Source organism: Microplitis demolitor, chromosome 5 (genome assembly GCF_026212275.2).
Source record: "Microplitis demolitor isolate Queensland-Clemson2020A chromosome 5, iyMicDemo2.1a, whole genome shotgun sequence".
NCBI lineage: Eukaryota > Metazoa > Arthropoda > Insecta > Hymenoptera > Braconidae > Microplitis > Microplitis demolitor.
The window spans coordinates 6,762,562-6,790,258 of NC_068549.1; the positions used below are offsets into that span (position 1 = coordinate 6,762,562).

General features: G+C 27.0%; 1 protein-coding gene across 6 annotated transcripts in view; it reads right to left on the bottom strand.

Moving 5' to 3' along the window:
• Window positions 1–27,697, bottom strand: part of LOC103572043 (uncharacterized protein CG43867) — a 65,220-nt gene that overhangs the window by 20,534 nt on the left and 16,989 nt on the right. For all 6 annotated transcript variants that reach the window (XR_001345407.2, XM_014444778.2, XM_014444776.2 and 3 more), the window contains exon 3: window positions 7,010–7,072. Coding sequence is in view for 5 of the 6 variants with exons in the window: in XM_014444778.2 (XP_014300264.1) it covers window positions 7,010–7,072 (63 nt within the window). In the remaining variant the exon portion in view is untranslated. The remainder of the gene's footprint in view (window positions 1–7,009; window positions 7,073–27,697) is intronic.

A 27,697-nucleotide genomic window follows, 5' to 3' on the forward strand; every position in this document is an offset into this window, starting at 1 on the left:
TCTCATTATTATTATCCGAAAATTGCACAGAATCATCTACTAAAAAATATTAAGTTCGACAAATTGCTAATTAGAACGTCGATATGTGATTATGATTAATAATGAAAATGAAATTAAACCGAAGTTTTGAATTGCGAGAGACATGAGATTGTTTTTAATTTACCAATAAAGCTTTTAAAATTTTTAATGACGCTAAACTTTACAAAATATTTGTCTTTTCGAAATATAACTTCTTTTATTATTTTAAGAATTAAAAAAAAATCGAATAAAAGATTTAAAGTGCTTCTATGTAAAGAAAAAGTTTAATAAAATACTCTGCATAAGGAATTTTAATATTTAAGACAGTGTTTAACTTTGAGCTGAATTTTCTTCTAAGTTTAATAACAAAAATAATGGATTTAGTTTTATTGTCTACATGTTTTGACTTTTATCTAAGCTTTGAAAAGTTTAAATCATAGTTAAAAGAAAAGTTACGAGTACTTCGAAATTTGTCGATTACGTTTTTTTTTATAAGTAAAAAAAAATTTTTTTTAAATAAACAGTAAAAAATGTTGGGCATATATATGTATTAACGGTCTGTGTTAAATCAACATATTTCACTTTGTTGCTTTAAAATTTTGAATCGATCTACTACTTAACACTTTGAAAATGTTATCTAGTTCAAAAATTCAAATCATTAACATTTATTAAGTATTACTTTAAAAGTAACTGTAAATTTATGTTGAATAATCAATCGATAGTCAAGGAAAAATTATTACAACAATGAAAGTGAAATCGACATTTTTTAAATGTCATTCTAACTTTAAAATTTTTATTATTAATATATTGAATTTATCAGTTATTAAAAGTTGGAACGTTTATCATACTAAAGAAAAAGATTCAGTAATAATTTTGAATCATTTTATGTAATGTAATAATTATTTTTTCATTAATTAAAAATATGTTTTTTTTTTTTTTCAAAAAGAAATTAGTTTATTTACCAGTTGCAGCTGGTATGAAATATTATATAATTTTGTTTTTATTCTTGACTTTAATAAAATTATTGTTCACTATCAAAAAATGGTTGCGTTTTAAATAAAAATTGTTGTCACTTTTAATAACCTCAATATATATACATAAATTATATTTAATAAATGTTTATAGTACAAAAATAAAATGTAAAAGTTAATATTTTTTATGTGTGCTAAATTTATCTCTCATATTCCTCGGGTTTTAAGTTTAAATTGTAACACAAATTTTGTATTAAAATTTGCAACAAATAGTTTGTGTTAAAAAAAAAACCAAAATATTGTATGGATCGTTTTCAACAGAAGAATTATGTTGATTTTAACACAATATTTTTTACTGTGTTGGTAATGAATTTGAAAATAATTCATATAAGAATTTAAATGCATGCTTACTGTAACTAACATAATAATTGTTATGGTTTTTGAATTTTCAAAAATTAAAAAGAGCAATCCATCCTAATATTCTACATTATATTAACAATTTTTCCCCACACAGAAGGATTATTTTACTATTAGAATAAAAAGCTGTCATATTAAAACGTAAGATGATAATAGAAATGAACCTATCAAATATTTAATGTCTGCACTCTTCGATCTATGCGATAGGACATAAAAACGAAGTGGTCAATACAATACTACTGTAAGAAAAAAAACTGGACTGAAAATATTATAACTAGTATAATAACAAATAAATTCAACAAAGAAAAATTGACACTATGATAGCATTTTTTTTTTATTTCAAAAATAACACTAAGCCCACCTAGTTAATAATTTATCTGTACTTTTTACATCAAGAACTTTTTATAATTTTATTTCTGAATCATACATTTTAATTGAATTATGATTGATTAAATAAATACATTATTTGTTTTATAAAATGGGTTATAAAAATCACATATATTTAATCTCCATTTAAGGACAAATATTTTTTCTCATATGATTAAGAGATAACTTTAGTTGTCTACAATATTTGAAATGATTTTTTCTTTCTATTGTCATACAAATAAAAAAATAAAGTAAAATTTTAAATAAATATTCTATTTTCTTCCATTGTTATCATATATTTTCACAGTATTTTGATAAAGACTCAGACCGATGATTGTAGTTGATAACCACTCACAACAAAACTCTTGATATTACGTGTCACAATATGATTCATAACAAAATTTATATTGCTGATTAATTAAATTTAAATAATTACTACAAAAAAAGAACTTCTTTTTAATGTGTATGCATAGGTTTATTATTTTTTAAAATTTAAAATTACCTTTCATCAGTGTCATCTGATAGAGTGCATCATTGAAGAACACACCATATTCATAAACATATATTTGATAAAAAAATTTAAATAATAAAAAAATCACGTGCACAAATGAATATATAGTTAATAAAATTGATTTTCGAGTTATTTTTAATGTATTTTTAAAATACTTAAAATCCACGTGATAAGAATTCATAAGATAATAGCAATGCCGGGGAAGCGTTCTGCCATCTTGGCACATAGCACGCTGCAAAAATCAATGGGCTATGACTTTTAGCATGCGCGATAGTGATATTCTATGGTAATATTTTTATAATTTATAGTATATCGTTATTTTTATTTATTTTTGTTTTTACAATTTTTTCATTCAAAACTTTATATAGCTTCATAGCCAATTACGTATCATCTTTTTTAGATTTCGTCAGGAACCATGTTCAAAGGACTCTAAAAGATATCTATTATGCACACCAATCAATTTAAACAAAAAAATTTGGAAAGTTCAAAAATGCACACCTCAAACTCAAGTTTTATATTCTAAATAATTAGTTGGCTTTTATAAATTATCAAAAGGTGTATTCTTTTGAAGCTAACAAAGTACTTTGTCTATTCAATTAACATGGAATATTTTTTGACTTTACGATACCAAAAATTCTTTACTTAACCGAAACAAAGAGTATCAAATGATGAATAAAACAAAAAAAAATTAATGAGACTTAAATGAAGTACACAACGATGCTTGAAAAAATTTATAATGAAAATAAAATTTAGAAGAAAAACAATTTTGAATCAGCCATTTTTATCATGAATATTGTCATGCCGGTGCTGCTGTAGTGGCAGCAGCAACAGTCAATGAAAATTGACTGCATAGTGTTTATTTGAATTTCAAACCGTCAATTTTATCAGCAATGATTTTTTATAAAAAAAATGAAAAAGACTACAGAAGTGATTTTCAAAAGGGACCATCTCTGCATGATTCTGAAGACAATGAAAAAAAAAAAAAAAAAAAAAAAAAAAAATTAGGTCATTTCGTCGTCGTTCTGGAGATATCTGTGCCGCACATTATTTTTGAACGACAGATTAACAGGCGGCGATTGAATTTTTTCATAATAATACGTGTTGTTCAATTAAAAAAAGGCAACGGATTTAAAAGGCAATAAACACGATTTAATATAAGAAAATGGGGTGACATTTCGACAGTAAAGTCCGACCTTTCTGCTTCGCGTTTGAGGTGTGCAATAACGTCATAAAAATATTAATTTTTCTTCTTCATATTTTGATTTAAATTTTGAAATACTTCTCAAGTTTCTTCTTTAAATTCCAAATATTAGTTTCGACGATTGAATATCATTTATGATATTAAAACTACAATATATACACAGATGAAAAATTTGTGTTAAATTAAACCCAAATCTCATATCAAAAAATGATCTACTCAATTTTTTGTGTTAATTTAACACATTATACTTGTGTTAAACAATAACACAAGTTTAAAATTTGTTGAGATCAGATAACACACCCAACTCTAGTTAAATTTACACTTGATGGTGTCAAATAATTGACACAAACATTTCACCATTGAATATTTATACACAAGAACACAAAATTTTCAACTGCCATTACACATTTAAATTAAAAAAAAAGTTATTATTGACTGTTACTTCAAATAAATAAAGGGGTTGATAAGAATGAGTTAATATGAAAAATTTAATAATGACTTTAATTTTTTAAAATTAGAGGAAACATTAGATAATTTGTTTTTCATATCCATAGTTATATTGATATACAAATTTTGATTCATATCAGGAATATAAATTATTTATTTTTTAAAATTATGTTCCAACTAGTGTTCAATATGGCAATCGATGTACGTGCGTCTGTTATATTTTTTTAGTTTTTAATTTGAAGTTAATTGCCACGAGATATGAGTGGAGTTTTTAGAGGGTAGTTTTGCTGGTCGTCGACAAAGTCGATAACAAGAAATAGTGTGTGCTTTCATTCTACATGAGCTTTGGTATCTTTTATACCGACGGTGCATTCATATATCTTATATCAGTGAGTGATAAATAGCAAGTGATAAGACCGGAAAGAGTGTCAATTTATAGTTTATTTGAACAATTTCATTGGCCTGGAAAGTCGAAAATTAATGGACTTACTAGAAATATTTGATCAATTGGATTATTCGGATACAAATATTTCATAAAGTATGAATAGTTCACATATCTTTTTTAAAACTTTTTTTTCTATCAACCCTCTATTTTTTTTTATGACAAAAAATGATTATTTATTATCTGATTTTCATGAAAATAAAAACTACATTTCTCTTAACTTTTCCTATTATTTTTAATATATTATATGTTAAAAAAATCAACAATTAGAAAATACATTTTTCTAGAGCAAGATAAGCAATGTGTTATCTTCATTAGATATTTGGAAAGTTCATATTCTATATCTTCATATAAATAGTTCACGCGATCCATTAAATTGCCTTTAATCCGAGAGTATTAAACACGCATAACTTATAAGATAACTTATCACAGTAGATATCACTTTCTTAGCAAGTTTATAAATTTACTAAACTGATACATATAAATTTGATATCTTAGATTATTTATTGAATTTTTTGGAGAATTAACGAATGAAATTTTCAGTTTTCTGCTAAAATAAAAAGTTTTAACGAATTACGAACTCCGTGGTATTAATTCAATTTTCATAGTTTTTTTTCTTTTTGAATGTCTAATTAAATTTTGTTTACAAATTTATGAACTCTTGATTATATTTTTAGAATTTTAGTTTGTGATGATATCTTCTCATTTTGAATTTCATAATTATCTTGCCTTTGAGTTCTTGCATGCATCATTAAATAATCGCTCGCGCCGAGTACCGCGTAAATATATAATAACGTTGAAAGAATTTTTAATATGTTAGAGTTTATGAATGAAAATGTTCATTAAACAATATTCAATATTGGATAGTCAGCTCGGAATGTATGAAATTCTAATTAACGAGATAAAAAAAAGAGAAGAAACCGAATAGAGGAAAATTTATAAGCAAGCTAATTCATCTATTCGCGATTTTATGTGGTTTTGATTTGCCAATTAATCAATAAATTAATTTTATATTTAATCGTTGGTCTTTTATTTTTTAAAGCTTAAAAAAGTATCAATTAAATCAGAAACTCATTAGTTCGGTCGAGAGATACTGATGCCGAAAAATGAAAAAAATAACAATTTTTCCTAGATACCTTCTAATATGATGTACTAAATGTTTAAAAAATTACCAAATTGACCATCATCGTCCCTTTCAATCACTGCATATTTATTACTATCCGTTCGTCAGTCGCGAATCTATTGTCAATTAAACATTAAAGGAATTACTGTTCTCTATTTCGAAGTTATGATCTAATTTAAAACTCTTTTCACTCTTTATTATGATTACGAGATTTTTTAAATTTCCGTAGTTCAATGTAATATGTATTGCTGTATTGCAAAAATTATGTAACTTTTTTGAGCTTGAAGATAAAAAAAAAAAAAGCAGACGCATTCAAGAGTATTTTAGAGCTTGAAAATGTATTCACAATTTTTTTTTTTGAGCTCACAGAGCTTGAAATTTTGGGGCTGGCCCACAGAGTCAACCGTTGTCTACACGAAGAGAAATGTCAAGTGAATATGCCTATGCAGCACAGTAATATTTACATTACTCTATAGTTTGTGTCCTGCCGCTCTTATACACAAACTATAGAGTAATGTAATTATTACTGTGCTGCATAGGCATATTCACTTGACATTTTTCTCCGTGTACATTTTGCTTAATATTCTTCAAACCAACAAAACTTTAAAGTGGAATGATATATATTTTTGCTTAAAACATTAAGGAAAAGTACTCAGTTAAAATTTTTTTTGTCTTGAATGTTTTCAAAATTCCAATAATGATCAACTTAAAGTTCACATAGAAAAAAATGAACTATAAAAATTGAGAATGACAAGTAATATAATGATAAAGTGATCAGTGAATACTGTCATTCGAAATAGTCATTTTTTCATTTACGATTTAAACGTGAATAATTACAGGATAAGTATGAAAATTTATTGTCTATGCAAGAAAAATTACTATTTGAACTTTAAAAATTGTAACTGATACTTAGAAAATAGACGACATGTATTATAAAATTTACTATTTGAATATTAAAATTCCCCATATTGACAACCGGGTTCCGAGTTATAATTTCAAACAGTAATTTTTAGAGTTTTTTTTTTCCCTGCGCAGAATTGTCTTAAATTGGGAAGATCATGGTTATAAACCTTTTTGGATCATTTTTAGAACAAGTTCCTTTTACACTTACGCAGGTCATATATATAGTATGTTTATAGAACAGCTCATAATTAATATATAAAAAATTGTAAAAAAAAATCTGAATTTAAAAATAAACGAAAAACTTTATTAGTACTCACAATGTACATAACTCCTGTGTACAAAGTAAACAATGTAAATATCGAATCGAAAATTAATTTAATATTCATATAAATGAATTAATAAAACATAATTTCGCATGGTTTTGTAAATAGTAAATGCATATAAAACAAGTGGAAATAAATTGCTTACATCAACATAGTTACATTAATTAATAAAAATATTGTTACTGTGACTGCACGTGCAATAGCCTGAAGGTTTATTAATTTACATTCATATTTTTTAATTATGAGGCTGAAAAAATTTTAGGTAAATAAAAAAAAATATAACTTACTTTATCTTCGGCTTCATCTGCTCTTCCCTCAGCATCAAGAACTCGTTGTTCAAGCTCCGAAAGCTGTAACAAAATTATAAATTGTTTCATTAATTAAAATGTTTTTTGTGTAAACTATAAATAAAACGTGAAAAATAATTGTTAATTAAAAATATAATAATTAAAAATGGTATAGTTAACTTAGCACTAAATGTTATTTTGAATACTGAATTTAACCGGTTTATATTTGGGTAATTAACGGAAAATAATTATTAAGGAAAGGGCGAGGGTAATGGAATTCAAGTTAATTAGTTATTAAATGGCTTTGCTTCTCTTTTCTCTTCCTCCGGCAATCATGGTTTGAATTGTAAATGGTCAAATTGCCTTCTAATACGATTATGACCCGTCTGCATATGAAATCAATTTTGCTAAATACTTGGTACATGTTTATGTGTATACACTCAGAGAATTTAATGATCTTTTCTACAAAAAATTTATAGAACAATTGCTATAGTAATAGTAGCATGAAGACAGTATGGGATTATGATAAAAATTACTGATAACATAGAAATTTTTCAATTATATCGAACAGAATTTACAATGTGCATTGTAATTTTCCCAAAGCAACAGGTTAAAATTTGTTTTAGAAATTTTTACTAGCTGCATCGTAATTAATTATGCTAAATTAAAATATTTAGTAAAATAATTGTAAAAAATAAAATAAAAGCAACATCTATGCGTTTTTTTAAGAATATTCGTACATAAAAGTTGAATGTTTTCTGTTATCAATTATTTGAGACTTTTAAAATTTTCGTAGTTTAATGAAATACGTAAATTTCTTTTATCTCAAGAGCTCGAAAACAACGGGAAGTTTTAGGGCTGGTCCGCAGGGTCAATCCGTGTTCAAGTTTTTTTAGTTATTTTTTACTGTCAGAAATTTATGTTTGTACATTAAAAGAAAAATTTGTTTATCAAATAAATATATATGTGTATTCATGTAATCTTAAAATATATTTTCAATAATAAAATTGCCTGATAGATGACTATTTTAATTATAATGAATGAAACTAATATCAAAATTCATAACATTTACTCAGAACAAAATAAAACAATCATCATTGAAATTTTTTTTTTTATAGTAATTATTGTTGGCCAACATATATATTACGGCTATTTGGACAAATGCCAGTAAAAGAAAAAAAACAATATTACAAGGAAAAGTAAGCCGCAGTGTGGAGAGTGTCTCTATATACTCAAATTCTACGACGTTAGCTAAAAATAAGAGTTCAGACGTTGAAAACGTTTATATCAAAAAGTGATAAATAAGGTTTTTGTGTAAATCCAGAAAACCAAAGGAGATTTAATCCAAAATGAGCAAAATAAGTCTAGCTATACTTTATGAAAAATAATTTATGTTTTAATATTTCAGCGAACATATACTTCAAGATTTTAAATCATTTTATTATGCTGAAAAATTTTTATAAAAATCAATATTGATATTTTGGTTTTCAAATATGTTTATATTACTATTTATAAAATAAAGATCGTGTCTCATTACTTCTTTGCTATAAAATGGTACCATTAACTATAATGTTTATGACACTTAATGGAACTAATCTACCTATAATAGCTAAATTTCAGTAGTATTAGAGTGTCGTGTCTAGAGAGACTACTTGATTGTACATTGTAGCGAAAATGGCTGCATTCACTAGCCATAAATAGGGAGATAGTCCTCCGGGTGTTAGATCGAGTGCCACTGGCGTACCATGTATACGGGGTAATTAATTAAAAGGGAGGTTAATCCGTAGGTCGCGACACGGACTCTGAGTGCAATTCACGCGGTCCCTGGGTCAATCATGATACATGTGAATAGCAACGAGCTGGAACACATCTCGGCGAGAATGAAACATTGTTATTACTACTTGAGAAATTACTATACATTTTATACTTCAAAAATACGAGATCATCATCATTACATTGTTAAAAATGTGTGGAGTAAACGCAGATTAAATCCGGAGTTGAATTTTTATTTATTTAATCCCCTGCCAAAAATATCTGATGGAGTTGATTCGAATTTAAAATTAATTCTCAGTTTTTTGACAATGTATATTAAATTTTAGTTTCAAGTAATGATTTATCTGAATGAAAAATAGGTTTTACCATAAAATTATTGAATATCATGATTCGATGGTGATTTATCAGACATCATTTGGTAGCATTATATAAGAGACTCATAATTTTTAAAACCATTCTTATGGATTTTTAATTTTTTATTATGAAAGTTTAAAATTTTTCAAAAAAAAAAAAAAGTTTTTGACTTTGAACCAGATATCGAAAATCGAGATTTTCGTAATTGTGAAGCTTTTGAAGTTCTAGACAGTATTTTTGACTGTATATTCAAATTGATATCCATGGATATTTATGACAGGTAAATCAATATGTTCCATACATCTCTCACACGAATGAATTGATTTACATGAGCTTTGTAAAAATCAGTGAGGTTTACCAAAGCTTTAATTTTGTACAAATTGAAATTCAATCGATCATATAGATTGTGATATTACAACAGAGAATTTTTAAAATATTATTTTTTTAAAATTATTTATTTAAATGGTTTTTGTTGAAAATATATTACAATTATTCGTAATATAAAATACCTACTTCAAGTAATAAGGAATTTTTTGAAAATATAAATTTTTTTAATTAAAATATTATGTGGGGACAAATGTGTCCCTTATTCGTGAAAGGGTTAAAAAATGAAAAAAGGGGATACAGTGAAAACTTAATTTTTTCATTATAGATTTTGAAATGTCATCTGTAAAAACCGTAATGAATTTCCTCTTTATGATCGATAAAAATTTAATTATCCATCTAATTAAATTACGAACCTGTGATGTATAGTGTCTACTTACACACCATTATAAAAAGATATGTATAGCAAAATAATATGAGTTTAGTATAATTGAAAAAAAATTGTTCATACAATTTTCCAAATTTTTTAATTCTTTTGTAATGAAATAATTATAATTAACGATATATTGTTGTGATGCTCGTATTATAAAAATAATAAGTAGTGTTTCAAGAGAAAAAAAAGGTTTAAAAAACTAAATATTATTTCCTTTCTTATAGAAGTGCGAGAGTTTGTGATTTACTTATCCCTTACCTCCGAGACTAGAAGTAAGTCAAATTAGAAATGGTTTGATATGATGAGTTACTCTACTTTACCTAAAAAGAGAGATAGTGAGGACTTGAGCTTAAATCCTTCAATCCCTAGAGTCTCATACATTAATTATAATGGAAGAGTAGTTCTCTAGCGTACTCTTGCGGTTAGGAGGATTTTCCCGTGGGAAAAGAGAAGTATGATGATGTTAGAAATACAACCAAGATGATGCAAGTGCCAGACTAAAGCAAATTTCCGTGAATGCCCATCTGAAGGTATCACCCCATAACGTTTACATCAACTAATTTGTGAAATAATCAACAGTTATTGTTGTTGCTCAATTTTGACTCAATAATACTGAAAAATTTTATTTCGTTTGATGAGATTCTTTTTTTCTTACTTTAATATCATATTTCAAACTACATAAAGCTTTATTTCTTTTGTATACTGTAAAGTACGGAAATTGCAAGCTCTTATAAATATCGTATATCTACTAAAAAGTAAAGCTCTTCATAGCTTATTGCATTGTTTCAAATATATATATATAATATACATGTGATGTCTAGAGATTTACTAAAATTACTTTTGCTATAAATGCAACAAAAGAAATGAAAAGTATAATAAAAGACAGAAAACTATGCATTCTAGCGGAAAATGAGGTTGGTAATGACAGACGCTTGAGGATTTCACATTATAAAGAAAAAAAAAAAAGAATAGCATACTCTCTTCACCAAAAGATAAAGAAATAAGCTCACGGCTTTTAGTTCGAAACTTTAACGTGTTCTTTGTATTTTATTGTTTTTCACAATTCTTATTAAGTATATACATTCTCCAGTTTGTTTTAAAACCATGATACAGCCATGATACTTTTGAGATCATGAAATCTTCAAAATAAAATTCAATAACAACGAGTAGATACTAGAAATTATTTGTCATGAGACGTTTTAAGGCAGTATTTTACTTTGAACGCTCGAAAAACAACTATTTTTTACGAATTTTTAATGAGATTATGAATAAAGATATACATGTAGGATTTGTTAGGCTTAATAAATACACTATTGAAATACATTCATTAATTTGAGACGACCACCTTCGATTTCGCTGAAATTTTTAGTATTTTTTTCTGAAAACTACATTTAAAAACACAAATTTCAAAAAAAGAGTCGAAAGGTTAATTTGTGAAAAAATTATAGAAATTTAAAAAAAAAGAGCGGTTTTTTAAAAAAATTCGTAACTTGTTTTTGGGTTGGGTAAAAAAATCTGAAAAAATTAAGAAAAATGTCTTTGGTAGGATAGAAAATGTTAAAAAAGTTTCAGTGAAATCGAAGGGGGTCGGGTCAAAACCTCGGTGATTTGTCATGGATTGCCCCACATGCAAAAATCTTAGTTCAGCCGGTTGATAGTGATATATTGAATCTAAAAATTCAAAAATTTTCTGTTTTAGATTGTTCGTTTCTTAAACTATAATACCAAGCGCAGACCCACCTACTAATCGAAGCGTTGTATTCGAATGGTGTTTTTGTATGTTTAAAGTATATAAAATATATAAGAAAATATTTTGAAATGTATTTCAACAGTGTATTTACTATGCCTTACAAACCCTACATGTATATCTTTATTCATAATTTCATTAAAAATTCGTAAAAATTAGCTTTTTTTTTTGCACACTCAAAGTAGAATACTGCGTTAAATGAATAAAATATTGAATAACTTTTTATAGCCGTGACAAAATATCTCACTAATAAACATTGTACGGTTAATTTTGTTACATAAGAAAATTTTTTTTGCTTGACAATAATCTCAAGAATAAAGAAAATGAATAATTCGAACATTAAAATGTAAAATGTATAGAATATCCTTTGTTTTATAAATAGCTTGTACTTGACAAAACGAAGGTTCTTTGATATTGTGGAGTTGAGGTACAAATAAAAAAAAAATGTAAGATTACAGACATAATTATTCTCAGTACTTTTTTTGCTCCGTAAACAACATTAAGATTGGCTCAATTAGGACAGCAGTAAAGTCACAGATACAACTCCGACCCAGTTAGCTATATGTTGGCTGTTAGGAAGGGTACTTTAGTGCACGTGGTGCGGTTGTCTCTGCAGAAGCTACGACTCCACCTTTAGAACAAGGATTAATTTTTGTCTGTGAATCTACAGAAAACACACATATGGAAAATTCTCCCGCGATCGATAATACGTATTTCAACCACAAAAAAATACGCTTTCCCGTGGGGTGAAGAAAACAAGACCAATGAAAGAAAAAGGTATAAAAAATGGAATGTTAGAAAACCATATAGTTTTTTATATATTTCATTGGCCATTACTGAAAAATCGTTCCAGAACAAAGTGTTGAAAATAAAAACATACATGATATTGTTATATCTATTTTAGACTGGTGAAAATTACATTGTCATATAGATTGTATTGTAAGTATAATTTATTCATAGAACATCAAAGTTGTTACTCTATATTTTTTTGAATATAAACATGACACTTTTTTGATAGTTATTTGAATTTTTTATAAAAATTTTTCCAATAAAAAAATGTAATGTATCCTGACAAATTTATTTTTTTTTTTCAAAGGTTTAAAAACTATTCATCCGTAAAACTGATAAGTGAAGAATCAAATTTTCATAGCTGAGCAACGTAATAGTGTATTGGGCGCCAGAGATAAAACAAGACGATTTCAGATGAAAGTAAAGTTTGCTGCCTAAGCCGAAGGCTTAGACATTACCCGAAGTTGAAAATTATGTTTTATCCTGAATCATGTGCTATATTTTCCATTATACCAGCATTGAAACTGGCAATTTCAGTGTCGCTACAGCCAGTCGAAAAAAGCTAATTTCAATCCAATGGCGTGAACAAATATTAGCGTATGCATAAATTGCGAATGTCTTCAATCAGCGGATAGAAGCATGTGTTCCATCCCGTGGGAAGAAACAAATAATGTTTCTACCGGTTAACTGAAGGCATACGCAATTTCAACTCTGATTCTGTCATATGTTCAACAGTAATTTCATAACATTAATTTTAATTACATAAATGACAATTCTGAGTTTGTGATTAAGTTTTATAGAAATGAGTATAAATGATGAATAGTATTTATGGTTTCTGCTTAATCATAAATTGCAAATGACAATTTACGCTTACGCTAATAGTTGATGACACCATTGGTCTTGAACTAACATTTCTGACTGGCTGCTGATACTAAAATTTAAAGTTCTAATGGTAATCATGAAAAATATAGTGTGACACAGGATGAAACATTATTTCAGACTGCGGGTCAAGTCAGCCCTCGCCTATGGCTCGGGCAGCCAACTTCCCGTACGAAAAATATATATCCCGAAAAATAGTACAAACCCGGCTTATATCTTTCGTATTGTCGTATGTATGCTATTGTACCGGCATATATTCCCGGCTATATATTTTTTCGTAGATGTTCATCCTGGTTTAAAATCGTTTTGTTTCATCCCTTGTCACAGAATATACTATTTATGAATTCGTTTTATTTAATCTGTCAAACACAACTGTCAGTTTAGTTGGTTATTAAGATGACATTAATACTTGGGGATTTATAGTAAAAAAAAAATGTATCATTTTGTTTTAATTTTTTGTTCAATATGCAATTAAATAATTGAACTAATATACTATTTATCATGTATGATTATATGAAAGTATAATTATCTACATGATTTATAATATTGATAAAGTAAATATTTTCTCATGGGTATTATTTTTCCCAGTTTATTTATTTATTATTATTTTTTTTTTCACATTGTAATAAAGTAATTTGTGAAAAAACTTTCCCTTAAATCATACGGAAAATGCGATGTGATCAGTAACAATAAAAAATCCCTTAGAATGATTATAGTCTCTAGAGAGTGCTCCAACTCCGCTCTTGAATGATGGGATGTTACGTACAGCAGACAGTTGAGTGGAAAAAATTTAAGTACAATATCCATGTAATTACATTTGATATCCTTCGTTTAAAATTGTAAAATTAAATTAATGCCCTATGTTTCATTCATTAATAATTTCTCTTAATTATATCTTTTCGTACATGTATTATAATAGATCATAATTCTTTTCGGTGAAAAATATAATAGTAACGAACAACCTACAGTCAACTGACTGTCCGTGTATCACTACCAAATTTATTAAATATAATTTAAATTTAATTGTTTATTAAATCCTTACTAATAAACTTTCAGAAATTTTTTTAAAAATTTTTATCTTCAAAGTTCAATAAAACAGTCTTTAATTATCTTTTGATGTTTTATTTGCCGCCAAGAAAGTAACTCTACTTTAGTACTCAAAATCTTCAATGAGAACTATGAGGTCTAAATGCGAATAATTTATCAATTTTAAATTATAACTAAAACCTCAAAATCTTCAAGGAACGAAGTTATAATACTTCGGACTTTGAAAAGTTTTAGGTAGAAAAATTTTAAGTATAAAAAAATTAATTACTTTTTAATTAAAAAGTGTTCAAATTGAAACAGTACAACAGCTTTGACACTGATACAATTTTATTCCGAACTTGTTTTTTGACTCGAGAATTGATACTTGGCAAAAAAGAAGAGCTAAAACTATGAAAAGGCACAAATTAGTCAAGACCTTTGCAACGAAACAAATCAAATAACATTAGCTAATTCTATCATAAAAATATGGCTGGAACAAAATTTTCCTTATTCTCTCAATAATATAGATTAGGGTGATTAAAAAAAACCGGTTATTTCTTTCTTTTCGAGTCTCTTATGAAAATTTTTTAGTTTACAATGTTTTTAGAAGCCTCTCCTAAAATCAGCTTGATAAAAAATTTTCGAGAGGTGACACACAAATTTTGAAAATATCAAAAATGATCGAAATTTGAATTTTTTACTTAAAACTTTTTTCTTTTTGGCAGCAATAATTTATATTTGTGAAATTATGACTACGCTGAAAATTTAAGCCTAAAATTTAAATATTTAAACCTCGCTCAAGAATTTCGAATGTTTCCGAGTTCTGTTTTTTGAACGTTTTCGAGCGACCCTTGAATATTAATAATAAAGCTTCTCGATTTTTTCACCATCAATTTGCATCACAATGAATGAAAATATGACCCGAGAAATAGAAATAATAAGTTACTTACATACTTTTTTATTTTTTAATTCAATTTGTAGGTTTTTTCGCTTATTCAAAACGTACCAAATTTTATTGTTTAAGACTGTCCTGTATATTTTTGGTTATGAAAAAGTTACATTTTACTGAAATGACAATAATTGAGTCATAAAAAAAATACAACTAATTCAAACTATTAGTTACGAATTATCAGTTAATATTCAAAATTCTTGAGCATCGTTTAAATATTTAAATTTCGGGCTGAAATTTCCAGCATAGACATGATTTTATAAATATAAACTATTGCTGCCACGACAAAGAAAAAATTTGTAAGTAAAAAATCCGAATTTCAATCATTTTGGATATTTCCAAAATTCATGAGCGACCTCTTGAAAATTTTTTATCGAGCTGATTTTTGGAGAGTCTTTTAAAAACATCGTAAACTAACAAATTTTCATAAGAGACTCGAAAAAAAAAATAGCCGGCTTTTTTGGGCCACCTTAATATAGATAATAATAAACGTTCTTTAGAGTAAAATATGTTTTTGAATCATTAGAGATAATTTTGAATAAAAATACAAAAAAAAAATTAAAGAGCAAATAAATCTGGAGAAATATCAACGTTGAATTTTATGTAATAAAATAAATTATTACCTTGCGAAGCATTTCCTCAAGAGACTCCATGTTAACAGTTGACTCGTTTTCTGCTTGAACGGGTTGAACCATTTGTAAGTATTTCAGCTCGGGATTCACCCGCGCGTAATATGCCGAATTATTGATTGGAATACACAAACTATATACAGATATGGGGTGATAAGCTAATACGTAAATCTTATTTTCTATGTGTTAGTATGTGTATAAATTACCAGATTATATAAATAAATTAATAAATCTTTAAATTAGTAAATAGATTATACTCATATCTCTTTTACGCTTCATACCATATTTATCAAAGTCAACTATGAATATTACTTGGCCATTTATTATTAGGATTACTATTTCCTTATAAATTACTATTAAATTGTAGTTTTAACTACTAAACATTTATAATGAAGCTCCAATTTCATAATTAAACTTTGAATCAATTAAAGTTCGCGACTGACAAACTTTGCGTTTGATGTAATTTATAATAAATTAACTTGAAACATTTTGCTGACATCAAAAGGAATTTAGTCAACTAATTTTTACAGACATATTTAACTACCGTACTTAAATATATATTATATAGACATTTTTAAATTTATAATCAAGTACTTATTTGTTTATGTATTATAATAGATAATAAATTATGATTTTTGAATAAATTCAATGAAATTATTTTATCAACAGCAAATGTGAAAAGAAATCTGCCGAAAATTATAAGAAAAAAGGAAAAAATGATAGAATTGCGTGTCTTTCATCAATAAATAAGAACTCAGTTGAGCAAAGGGAGAAAAAAGGATCGAGAAAAATCTTTAAAAAAAATAAAATATTATGGAATCACTTGAGAAAAGAATTACGATGAATAGTTCGGAAATAAGAAAGAAAAAAAAGAGAGCATATACGATTCGTGCTTTCTATTCTCGATGATATATCTTTTACAGAGACTATTTTAACCAATGTATAAATTATACGTCGCCTGAGGTTAAACTATTTGTCTTTTTTTTACGTACACTTTCGAACTTTTCGCTGTATACTCATGCTTGTAATTGTGCTTCAGTTTAATTTTTTTTTATTGTTTTTTTTTTCCTAGAGATAAGAGATGAACAAAAAAATAAAAAAATCCACTCGAGCGCTTCGTGTTTGAGGTGTGTAATATTGTAAACCAATGAAGAATGAAAAAAGAATTCTCATAACAAATTGGTAAAAATAAAAATAAAAAAGTCAAGAGCCAGGTTCTATTTTAAGAGAGGATATTTTTACAGCCGCGTTTGGTGTTAGAGTACGAAAAACAACAATAACGACAATGGTTGTTTTGGTGAGTGTTATGTGCACTGGCAACGACAAAAAATAAATGTGCTTCCTGCCGGCGCGTCATCTTCATGAGGATGATACTCTTTGACAATAAAAAATCTACGATTATGATAATAAAAATAATAAAAAATTTTTAAAGTTAAAAATAATATTTTAATGTTTAAATAAAGTATGTGTAAATAAAATAAAATTTATGTTTCTATAACAAAATTAAATATTAAGCTAAAGATCCTAACCCCGTTTAGTATTATTAGTCACTTACTATAACTGATTAATGCGTTTTTATAATTTTTAAATTAAGTAACTACTTTCAAAATTTCACTCAGTCGGCTATTTTTTACTTTAACGTTTGTTCGTTAGATTAAATTTAGGTTCAGTTAAATTCTTTAATAATTGTTTTGATTATATATTTTTAATTTGTGAAAGTTAAATAAAGTAATATATTTTATAAGTTATTCTTCAAATCGGTAAACTTATGATAGCTCTTTAGCGGATTCGAATTACGGTAAATTAGCGTATTTTACGGGAATTTGCGGCAAAATACCATAATTTACGACATTTAGAAGAATTACCTTAAAACACTGAGAAATATAATTGGGAGCAGCTACCTAATGGCAATTGGTAGCTACTACTGATTATTTCGGTACCAGTTACCTAATTTTCGGTAACAGCAACTGATTTTTTTGCGGTAGCTGCTACCGATTCCAATCAGTAACGGCTACCGAAATAATTGGTAGCCGCTACTGATTATTTTTCGTTAACTGCTACCGAAATAATCAGTAGCGGCTACCAATTATTTTTTTCAATGAATACGGCTTTTTACCGCGAGGTGCGTCATATTACGGTAAAGTATGGTAATTACCACAATTTACCGTAATTCGAATCCACTAGGAAGTTCAATTGATATTATCTTTAAGCAAGTATCGGACCATGTGTTGATCAAATAATGGTAAGCCACAACTTTTAGTGAGCGACTATGGAGTGCATTTAACGACCTTATTAAAAAAATTAATAATAGGTAATTATCGACATTTTTTTTTTCAAATTAAAATTTTATCCTAATATTTAAAACTACAAAAAATAACTGAAAAAAAAAAATGATTTTTCATTTTATTTACCAATTTATATTGAATGGTTTAATTAAACTCCGATGAAAAGTGAGCGGTTAATGAGCCTTTTACCTTAACCAAAATATCTTTGATAATTTATATATATATTTCTTACCCGGAATTATATACATACATACATAGATATATAAATATATGTATGTATATAAAATTTTAATGGCTTATGACAACAAACTGGAGCATATGAAGTGTAAATCATTGACCACTGAGATTGCTATATTTACAAAGTAGCCTATGTACATAAGAGTGTGTACACTCTTAATGAGTCACTTGCTAGATCAACTAATGTATTTATTATTACTGTATATACTCGAATGAATTCTAAAGGATAAGCCAAGTGAGATAATTAAATCCTTTATTTATTTATTTTTTTTTTTTATAGAATAACTATTTTTAGAAAGCAATTAAGAAACTCGATAAAATTGATTTCAAAAATATTACATAATATATATTCAGCATTGATAAAAATAGAATACAATGTATTTCAGTGAATGTCAATATTTACAAGACTTTAGATGTCAAATGTGATTGTCAGTTAATTTTATAAATTCGTTAACAGTTGTGTCACAGTGACAACAAAGTTACGAGAATTGCAAAAGGTCATTTTAACTTTTTACAATTCAAGTTTTATTAAAAGCAAAAGATAAAAATAAATAGAAAAAAAATCAGCGAGAATATAGGAATTGAAGAGAAAGCCGTTAATGAACGATGACAAGTACGATTGATACTGAAATGAATAGAGTCCCCTTGAAACATGACATCAATCCGAATATACAAGTTCATTCAGCTCGATTGATCCACTCTGTATGGATCATTATTTAGTACAAGCTGTCATATACACCTGTCTGTTATTTACAGTACCTTGAATTTTGTATTCATGTATTGCAGTAGTCACAATCAATAAATAAATTCAACACGCTCATTATTAACTCATATATATTTTTTTTTTGTTTTATGTGTAGAATTATTCAATTTAAGGTTTTGTTTTATTGACATAGTTCTAGTTATAATACTTTCGATTTAATGTGAGAAACAAAATATATAAATAACTAGTTTTCAAAAAAGGAAAAAAAACGAAAGTGGTGTGAAAATGATATTTAAAAAAATTTTAAAATTTTTATACATTTCGGTATAGTTGGTTTTATTTTAGAATTTAAAATAAAAAAGTTTTCATATTATAAAAAAATTGTGAATGATGGGTGTCACATCACAATGTTTTTTTTACGTTTTTTTTTAACTGTTTTTTTGGTTTAAAGGGTACAAAACCAAGCGTGAAACCGCGACAAAAATAAAGACACTTCACTGAGTATCGCGGTACGAAGTACTGGAGTTTCCGGCGCGTGTCACTCGTGGATTTCTCAAGTTAAGTCTAGACAACGTTACGCGCGCGCGCAAGTCGCGAACGAAAATACGCGCCCCCGCGTTAACTCCATGCGCATATACGCGGATATATATGTATAAATTTTCATATACATATGTATATTTATATAAAATAATGCAGGAAAATATAATCTTACTTTTTACTATCTAACATATTTTTCTGCTTTTTCTCACTTTATATTTTATTTATCTATTTTTTTTTAAAAAACATGCTAACGAATAGAGTTTAATAAAAAAAATTTACATAAAAAATATAAGGTAAGAGGAAATTACTATATGGCTGAGCAAATTTGAAATGGTTCAAAAGTCTAATGATTACATTTTTTTGTTAAGACGCGTTTTCATTTGTTTCTCTATTCGCACTCAACTGGATAAACGGTACTATCTTTGTTGCACTTGTACAGTAAATGGGAACTTTGTCCAAGCTTTTCTCGTAAACAAATGGAAGTTATCAAAAAATTGAAGTGCACTTTGCTAGTTCATAGAGTAGAGCATCGGGTCTGGGTCTTTATTTTACGTTTAGAGCTTTTATTGCATAGAAAAGCTTGGACAAAATTATCTGATAACCGTTCTTAATAAAAAAATAATTTAGTTATTGCAAAGTACACATTCAAAGCTAAGCATTTCCGCGCTTGAAGTATGTTATTACTTAGTGATCAGTAACACCTTACATAGATTTGTTATTCTGAATCAAAAGGCATTTGCGTAATGCATCTTCGAATCTTATTTCTATAATGATCTCATAATGATCTCATTATTATGCCAAAATATGAACTCATCAAAATCATCATTATGATCTCATATTAGCTTCTATGAGTTATATACTCAATAACATTTGAGGTATGTATGAAAAAATTACGGTGTTTAATAAAAAAATAATTACAATCTAAACTGATTTACGTAAATCAAGTACTTAAGGGGGACCACTAGTGTGACCGCCTGAACAAACAATGATTTTTGGGAATTTTTTTAAAGAAAACTACTGCATAGAATGTTTTAAGGATATATGTGTGGATATATAATGAATACAAGATCAAATTTTTGAATCAAGAAATTCACAATTCAGCGAGTTATTCACAATCTCCCAACGCTCAAAAAAAAAGTCCCCCCATTGCTGCAGTGATTGCAACCTTCACAGTCCATGAAATCGAAAAAACCAAAAAGTTTATTAAACTAGAAGGTATTTCCCTTGCCATGACCCTCAGGCTGAGAAAAAAATTGAAATTTAACAAAGTGGCAGAGTTTTTAAAAAAAATTTCAAATTTCGCGCGAAAATCTGATGATTTTTGGCCTGCCAAAATTACATTTTTGATTCGATCGAAAAAATGAAGGTTCGTGGTACGTATAAACATATATAAAAGAAACTGCGATTCAAATCAAATCGATCGGATGAATTGTCTTCGAGTTATAGATGCAGCAATTTTTAAAAATGTATTTTCGACAACCGATAAGCGGCTGCTCTTTAGATGGCTGTAACTCAAAAAAACTATTCGAGATATGCACTAGAAATTGTAGTATGTTATTTTTGAAGGTATAGACTTACGAAATATGCAAAAAAGAAATGAATTGATTTTTCAAAATTTCGAACTAGCGGTCTCCCTTAAAACTTATATTTTTTTCAAATTGTTGAACTAATGTAATCAATAGTAACATTCAACAAAAAAATTTTTATTTTTTATGTAAAAATAAAAATGTTATAAATACAGGAAATAATTTTTTATTAACAATTGTAATTTTCTTTCATTGGCTTCTGTAATTTTATTATTATTATTAAATTCTTAGCCCTACTTTTTGCATATATATTTACAAAAAAAAAAAAAAATACAATCATATATGCTACCTGGATAAGTAAAGTTAATAGTGTGTATTATATTCAACGATTAAATCAACAAGCATATTTATTAATATAAAATACGAACTGAATCAATAGTATTGAAATGCGAAGATGAATATTTATGAATGAAATGGTTTATTGTAATTAATTGCGTTATCAAAACAATTAATTTAGAAATGAAATAAATTCATTAATCATTATCATTATAAATTGAATTTATTCTAGCAAAATATGCTCAACACAACTATGCTGGTGAACCAAAGTCCTTTACAATATATACACGCTACCGTTCAGCAGATTTAATTAATTCGACAGGTTGATTAACTTGCCAATAGTTTGCTATATACCTACATCGAAACAAAACTCAAACCACGACGGCAAGAGATTTAATTACTAGAATTTTTAACACAATACCAATTATCGTTATATCGTTTTATATATTTATTCAATCGAAAAATTATTCATTTTTTAATTGTAAAAATTAATTTTTGGCTTTTAGAAAGTATCAACACTCAATATTAATATACATTAACATAAATATACATATATACATTAGGGTGGCGCAAAAAAACCGAGTATTTTTTTTTTCGAGTCTCTTATGAAAATTTGTTGGTTTACGATGTTTTAAGATTCTCCAAAAATCAGCTCGATGAAAAATTTCAAGAGGTCGCTCACGAACTTTGAAAATATAAAAAATTATAGAAATTTAAATTTTTTATTTCAAATTTTTTTCTTTCTCATGGCAGCAATAGTTTATATTTGTAAAATCATGACTACGTGAAAATTTAAGCCCAAAATGTAAATTTTTAAACCTCGCTCAAGAATTTTGAATGTTTCCGAGTGCTGTCTTTTGAACGTTTTCGAGTGACCCTTAAATATTAATGATAAAGCTTCTCGATTTTTTCACCATCAAATGGCATCGCAATGAATGGAAATATAACCCGAGAAATAGAAATAATAAGTTACTTACATACATTTTTATTTTTTAATTCAATTTGTAGGTTTTTTCGCTTATTCAAAACGTACCAAATTTTATTGTTTAAGACTATCCTGTATATTTTTGGTTATGCAAAAGTTATATTTTAGTGAAATGACAATAATTAAGTCATAAAAAAAATACAACAACTAATGCAAACTATTAGTTACGAATTATCAGTTAATATTCAAAATTCTTGAGCATCGTTTAAATATTTAAATTTTGGGCTGAAATTTTCAGCATAGACATAATTTTATAAATATAAACTATTGCTGCCACGACAAAGAAAAATTTTGTAAGTAAAAAATCCGAATTTCAATCATTTTGGATATTTTCAAAATTCGTGAGCGACCTCTTGAAAATTTTTTGTCGAGCTGATTTTTGGAGAGGCTTCTAAAAACATCGTAAACCAACAAATTTTCATGCGAGATCGAAAAAAAAATAGTCGGTTTTTTGCGCCACCCTAATATACATACAGCATATATTTTTTTGCGTATAGATTGTGATCATCAGACCAGATATTGTGAAAATTCCCACATTAAATTTTTATCGATCTCAATTGAACAACGATAAAAAATGCCATTACGCGCATTCAATTTCACGACCACCCATTTTCAGTAGATATGAATTTTGTTATTACCGTTATTTTTTTTTATAAAAATTTCTAAAATCCAATTTAAAATATTGTTTTTTTTTTCTTTTTATGTGAAGGGTATTACTAATTCGTATTCATTAAAATTACTTTTTGTTTATGCACGACCGGGATACAAGTTATTAAACCCCTGATTAGAAAATATAGTAGCTGTAATAATAAAACATTTAGCCTAAAATGAATAAAAAAAAGTTTATAATCATTGTAAGTAGAATCACTATTTATATTCTATACTTTGTGAAAAGGTATTATAAAAGTCATATAACTTGGACTTGCATACTTTTCGTAACGAAAAATTTTTTTTTTTCTTTTAAAGCTGACATATAAAAAAAATTGTATAACTATATACATAATTATTGTAAGACTTACTTTAAAGAGTTTTTCTTAATGGTGGCCGATTTCTTTCAAAACGTGGACACATATAACAAGAACCGTTAACAATAATGAAAAAGTTCTTTTTAAATATAAATATTCATAACATATATATGTATGTATATAAAATATGTATGTATATATAAAAGTACACGGCTACTGGTTTCTACTCACCAGTTTTACCTCTTTGCTCTCATGATAAATTGCACCCTGGGGTTATATTGTAGCTTTTCTATGTTTTTGCTACTTTCAACTCTTTTGCTTTCTCTGTTTAACTACCGTGAAACTCAACTTATTTTGTTGTTTTTATTATTTTGTAAAATGGACTTTTGCATTCTTGTGCATTGTCTGACTAACTAAAATTTTTAATTTGACAAATATTACATCATATGAAATAAATAATATTGATCATAATATTAAATGTATGCAATACACGTAGAAAATTTTACATGGAGAAAAATCTTGGCTCGAAACCTAACAATTGTTATGTGGACCAAACTTTAAACAGGAAATGAAGCATCTAAAAAATTATTAAGCTCTTGTACGAAAAATTATTATGCTGTATCACAATCCTTACTACGCGCGAGAAACTTATTGATAAACTTCAATAAAATTACTTTTATACATTATAATAATTGTGATACGGCATAATAATTTTTTATAAGAGTATAATAACTTTTTGGATGTTCCACTTCCTGTTTCTTTTAACAGTCGCTTCTGGCTTGTTCTTTTAACAGTCGCCATTTCGTTTAATAATACTACCACGTCAGTAATGTCAACAGTACTCGGCAGGGTAAATAATAGTGTATTGTGCCTGCACTGACCCTTTGATAAGCATGAGGACTTATGGGTTCTTATAGAAACATTAGTTCTGTAAATCTTAGAATCCTACGAGGGTTAAAACAGAGTTTGAATTTCTGAAGCCAGGCAAAACGAGACAATGAAAGACTGATGGTGAATATACAAATTCAAAACTATTGGAATTGGTTTGTTTTGACTAGTTAAATAAGCATTGAAACTTGAAGTTTTAATACAGGTAATATGAAAACAAATGTGTCTGCTGAGTATGTAATGAAAGGGTTTTCAATTGGATTTTTGATAAATCTAAAGCTACTAGAAACAAAAAAAATACTGGAAAATCTAAAAGCGCACACCTCAATCGCTCATTTGATTTTTAATCGGTATACTTTTATTTTATATTATTTTTTTTTTTTATTATGAACTTTTATTCGTTTTAAATTATTTAATTTTTTCTTATCAGTTGTATACTTTTTTATTCAATTTTTTTTCTAATATCCCATTTATTTATCTTAGATCTCACTCTTTTTTTTCAATTCTACTGTCACACTAGTGCTGTTGCCAGTAGTTGATGGAGACAAAAATGTAAATAATAACAACAGTAAAAATAAAAATGGCAGCTAAATTTTTCATGAATTATCAGTTTTAAGTTTGTTATTGATTACATAAAAACCAGCAGGATTGGAGTTGAGTTACAAGAGTTCTTGAGATGAAAAATACAAAGCTGATAAAAAAAACCATTAGATTGATTAACTATGTGTATTGAGATTTATCGTATTTACGAACTTTCGCACAAAGCAATTGACAGAGCTGACTTCTTGGACTAGATTACTTTATCATAATTCAACGGAATGATAAGTCAACAATACTATAGGTCGAAATTGTTTTTCAATAAATTGTCTTTATACACGGAGAGAAAATTATGGTAACTATTCCTAGTACGTTTATGAAATATCATCCCATACCGTTATGGTAATGATTACTTGGGATTATGGGATATAGACCCATACTTTCTGGGAAAAGTTTCTATAAATATGGGAACAATTCCTACCATTATGGTAACCGTTCCCATATCGCATGTGAAAGAATCATGGTAATGATTACCTTACTCATAGGAATAGTTCCCACAAGCAAATAGTAACCGATCCTATAACCACATTGTAATGGTTCCTAAGTGTGTATGGGAATAAGCCCTATATATTATGGTAACTATTCCTGTAATATTATTGTAAACATAACCATCATATTATGGTAACCGTTACCATAATATTATGGTAACGATTACCATAATATTATGGGAATGGTTACCATAATATCATGGTAATAATTCCCATAATATTTAGAAATTATAATATTTTTTTTTTGTAAGAAGCGTTTTTTTGTATATTACAAAATTTTAAGTATACAAAAAAATGCTTATTACAAAAAAAAAATTTATTATAATTACCATAATATTTTGGTAACCATTACTATAATATTATGGTAAGCGTTACCATAATATTATGGTAACGATTACCATAATTCTGTAGGAACTATTCCGATACCATATAGGAATTATACCCATAATTATAGGAATGATTACCATAATATATATGGGTGCCGTTCCTATAATCAACATTTGAAAAAAACCGGTTACCATGCAGTATGGGAACCATTCCCATAATATATAGTAACTGTTACCATAATTTTCTCTCCGTGTACTGTTATACGCAAATAAATCTATCTTGATGCAGTTAAAAAAGTATAGAAATGATTTAGCGCAAGTAAAAAAATATCTTTCGCGCTTGAGGTGTTTACTGTGCTTACGCAAAAAAATTTAGATGGAAAGAAACTGACGCCAATGAAATTAAAAACTAAGTTTGATTTTCATTCTGAATATTTAAAATAGTATTTAATTAATTCATTATAATATTATCTTCATAATAGTGTACTTGTTATATAATTTCAGTGCAGTACACGTTCTATAGATAAAACTAAACGAGATTGAATTGGTAAAAAAATTTGAAGCGAGATTAGAGCACATTCAGTGCTTCGCATTTGAGATGTTCAATAGATGAACAAAAAAAATACATTTTTTTCATTTTTCGGCTTCATTCGTTAAAAGAAAAATTAGTTTTAAAATTTTTTAGCCGATTTAAAGTATGAAGTTTTCGGTCCCGAGAAACGAAATTGAGTAATTAACCCTTACACGTTCATAAAAATTCCAAGCCAGTAGAAATGTTTTTATTTATTTATATTTATCTATTTTGATTTAATTCAACATAAAAGTAATTCACGCTTCTATTGCAAAATAAACACAAACTATGGTAGAAAATACTATTTATTAAATGTATATACTTATTTATAATACTAAATAGTATGAAATTCAACAAAACAATTACGATCTGAAGTATAACATAAATGAAAATTACATGGAGAGCATGTATTACTTGTGTGATTTTCCAGGCGGCGTTCAGCACACTGTATTTTTTCTATTACTGACTTTTACCATTACATGTGAAGGTGTTCCGTAGAAACTTGAAAAAGCATTATAAAATTAAAAATTATAAGCCTAAAAAAAATTTACTTAGCCAGTATATTATTGTAAATCAGAAAAATTATGCGGGGACAAATGTGTCTCTTATGCGTGAAAGGATTAAGCACTAAAAATTTTTTTTTTCTGAGTAGTGATCATTTTTATAAACGTCATTTAATTTGGTCTATCATTCACACGAAAAAAAAACTAATTGATAACTGTAAATATGCATTATTATACACTTAATTATATTTGTACTATAATTATAAAACATATTGTTAGACCATTCAGGGATATAATTAATAAATATTATAATTATTATTTTTATTTTGTGTCTGCTTAAAATCCATCATTTTAGTCATTCAAAATATCGTACAAGTAATACGACAAATTTATAAAACCTCTTTGTACTTAGCACATTAGCAAATATTTAAATATGAGATGTACTTATTATCATCAATCATATCATATGTCTATACTAAATGTCCTCCCCCTTACTAAAAAAAAAAAAAAATACAATTCATCATTTCTGATTTGAATTTAAAAAAAAAAGAATCTTTACACAATCTCTTTAATAAACGACCCAAGACAAATTTGTTTTGGTTAAAAAAAAAAGATTCGATTATTTATCTAACATACATTTTATTTGTGTTGGTTACTTATGTGCTACGCTATATTATATTGTTTGGCATCAGTACTATGTCCTGTTGTCGGAAGAAAAATATATTACATATATAGTCGGAAGACTGCTGTATCTTGATACATATAGATAAGAACTAGAGATGAACAATATATAAGGATGTTATTCTATGGTATATTCTTTATTCTGTCCAAGTGA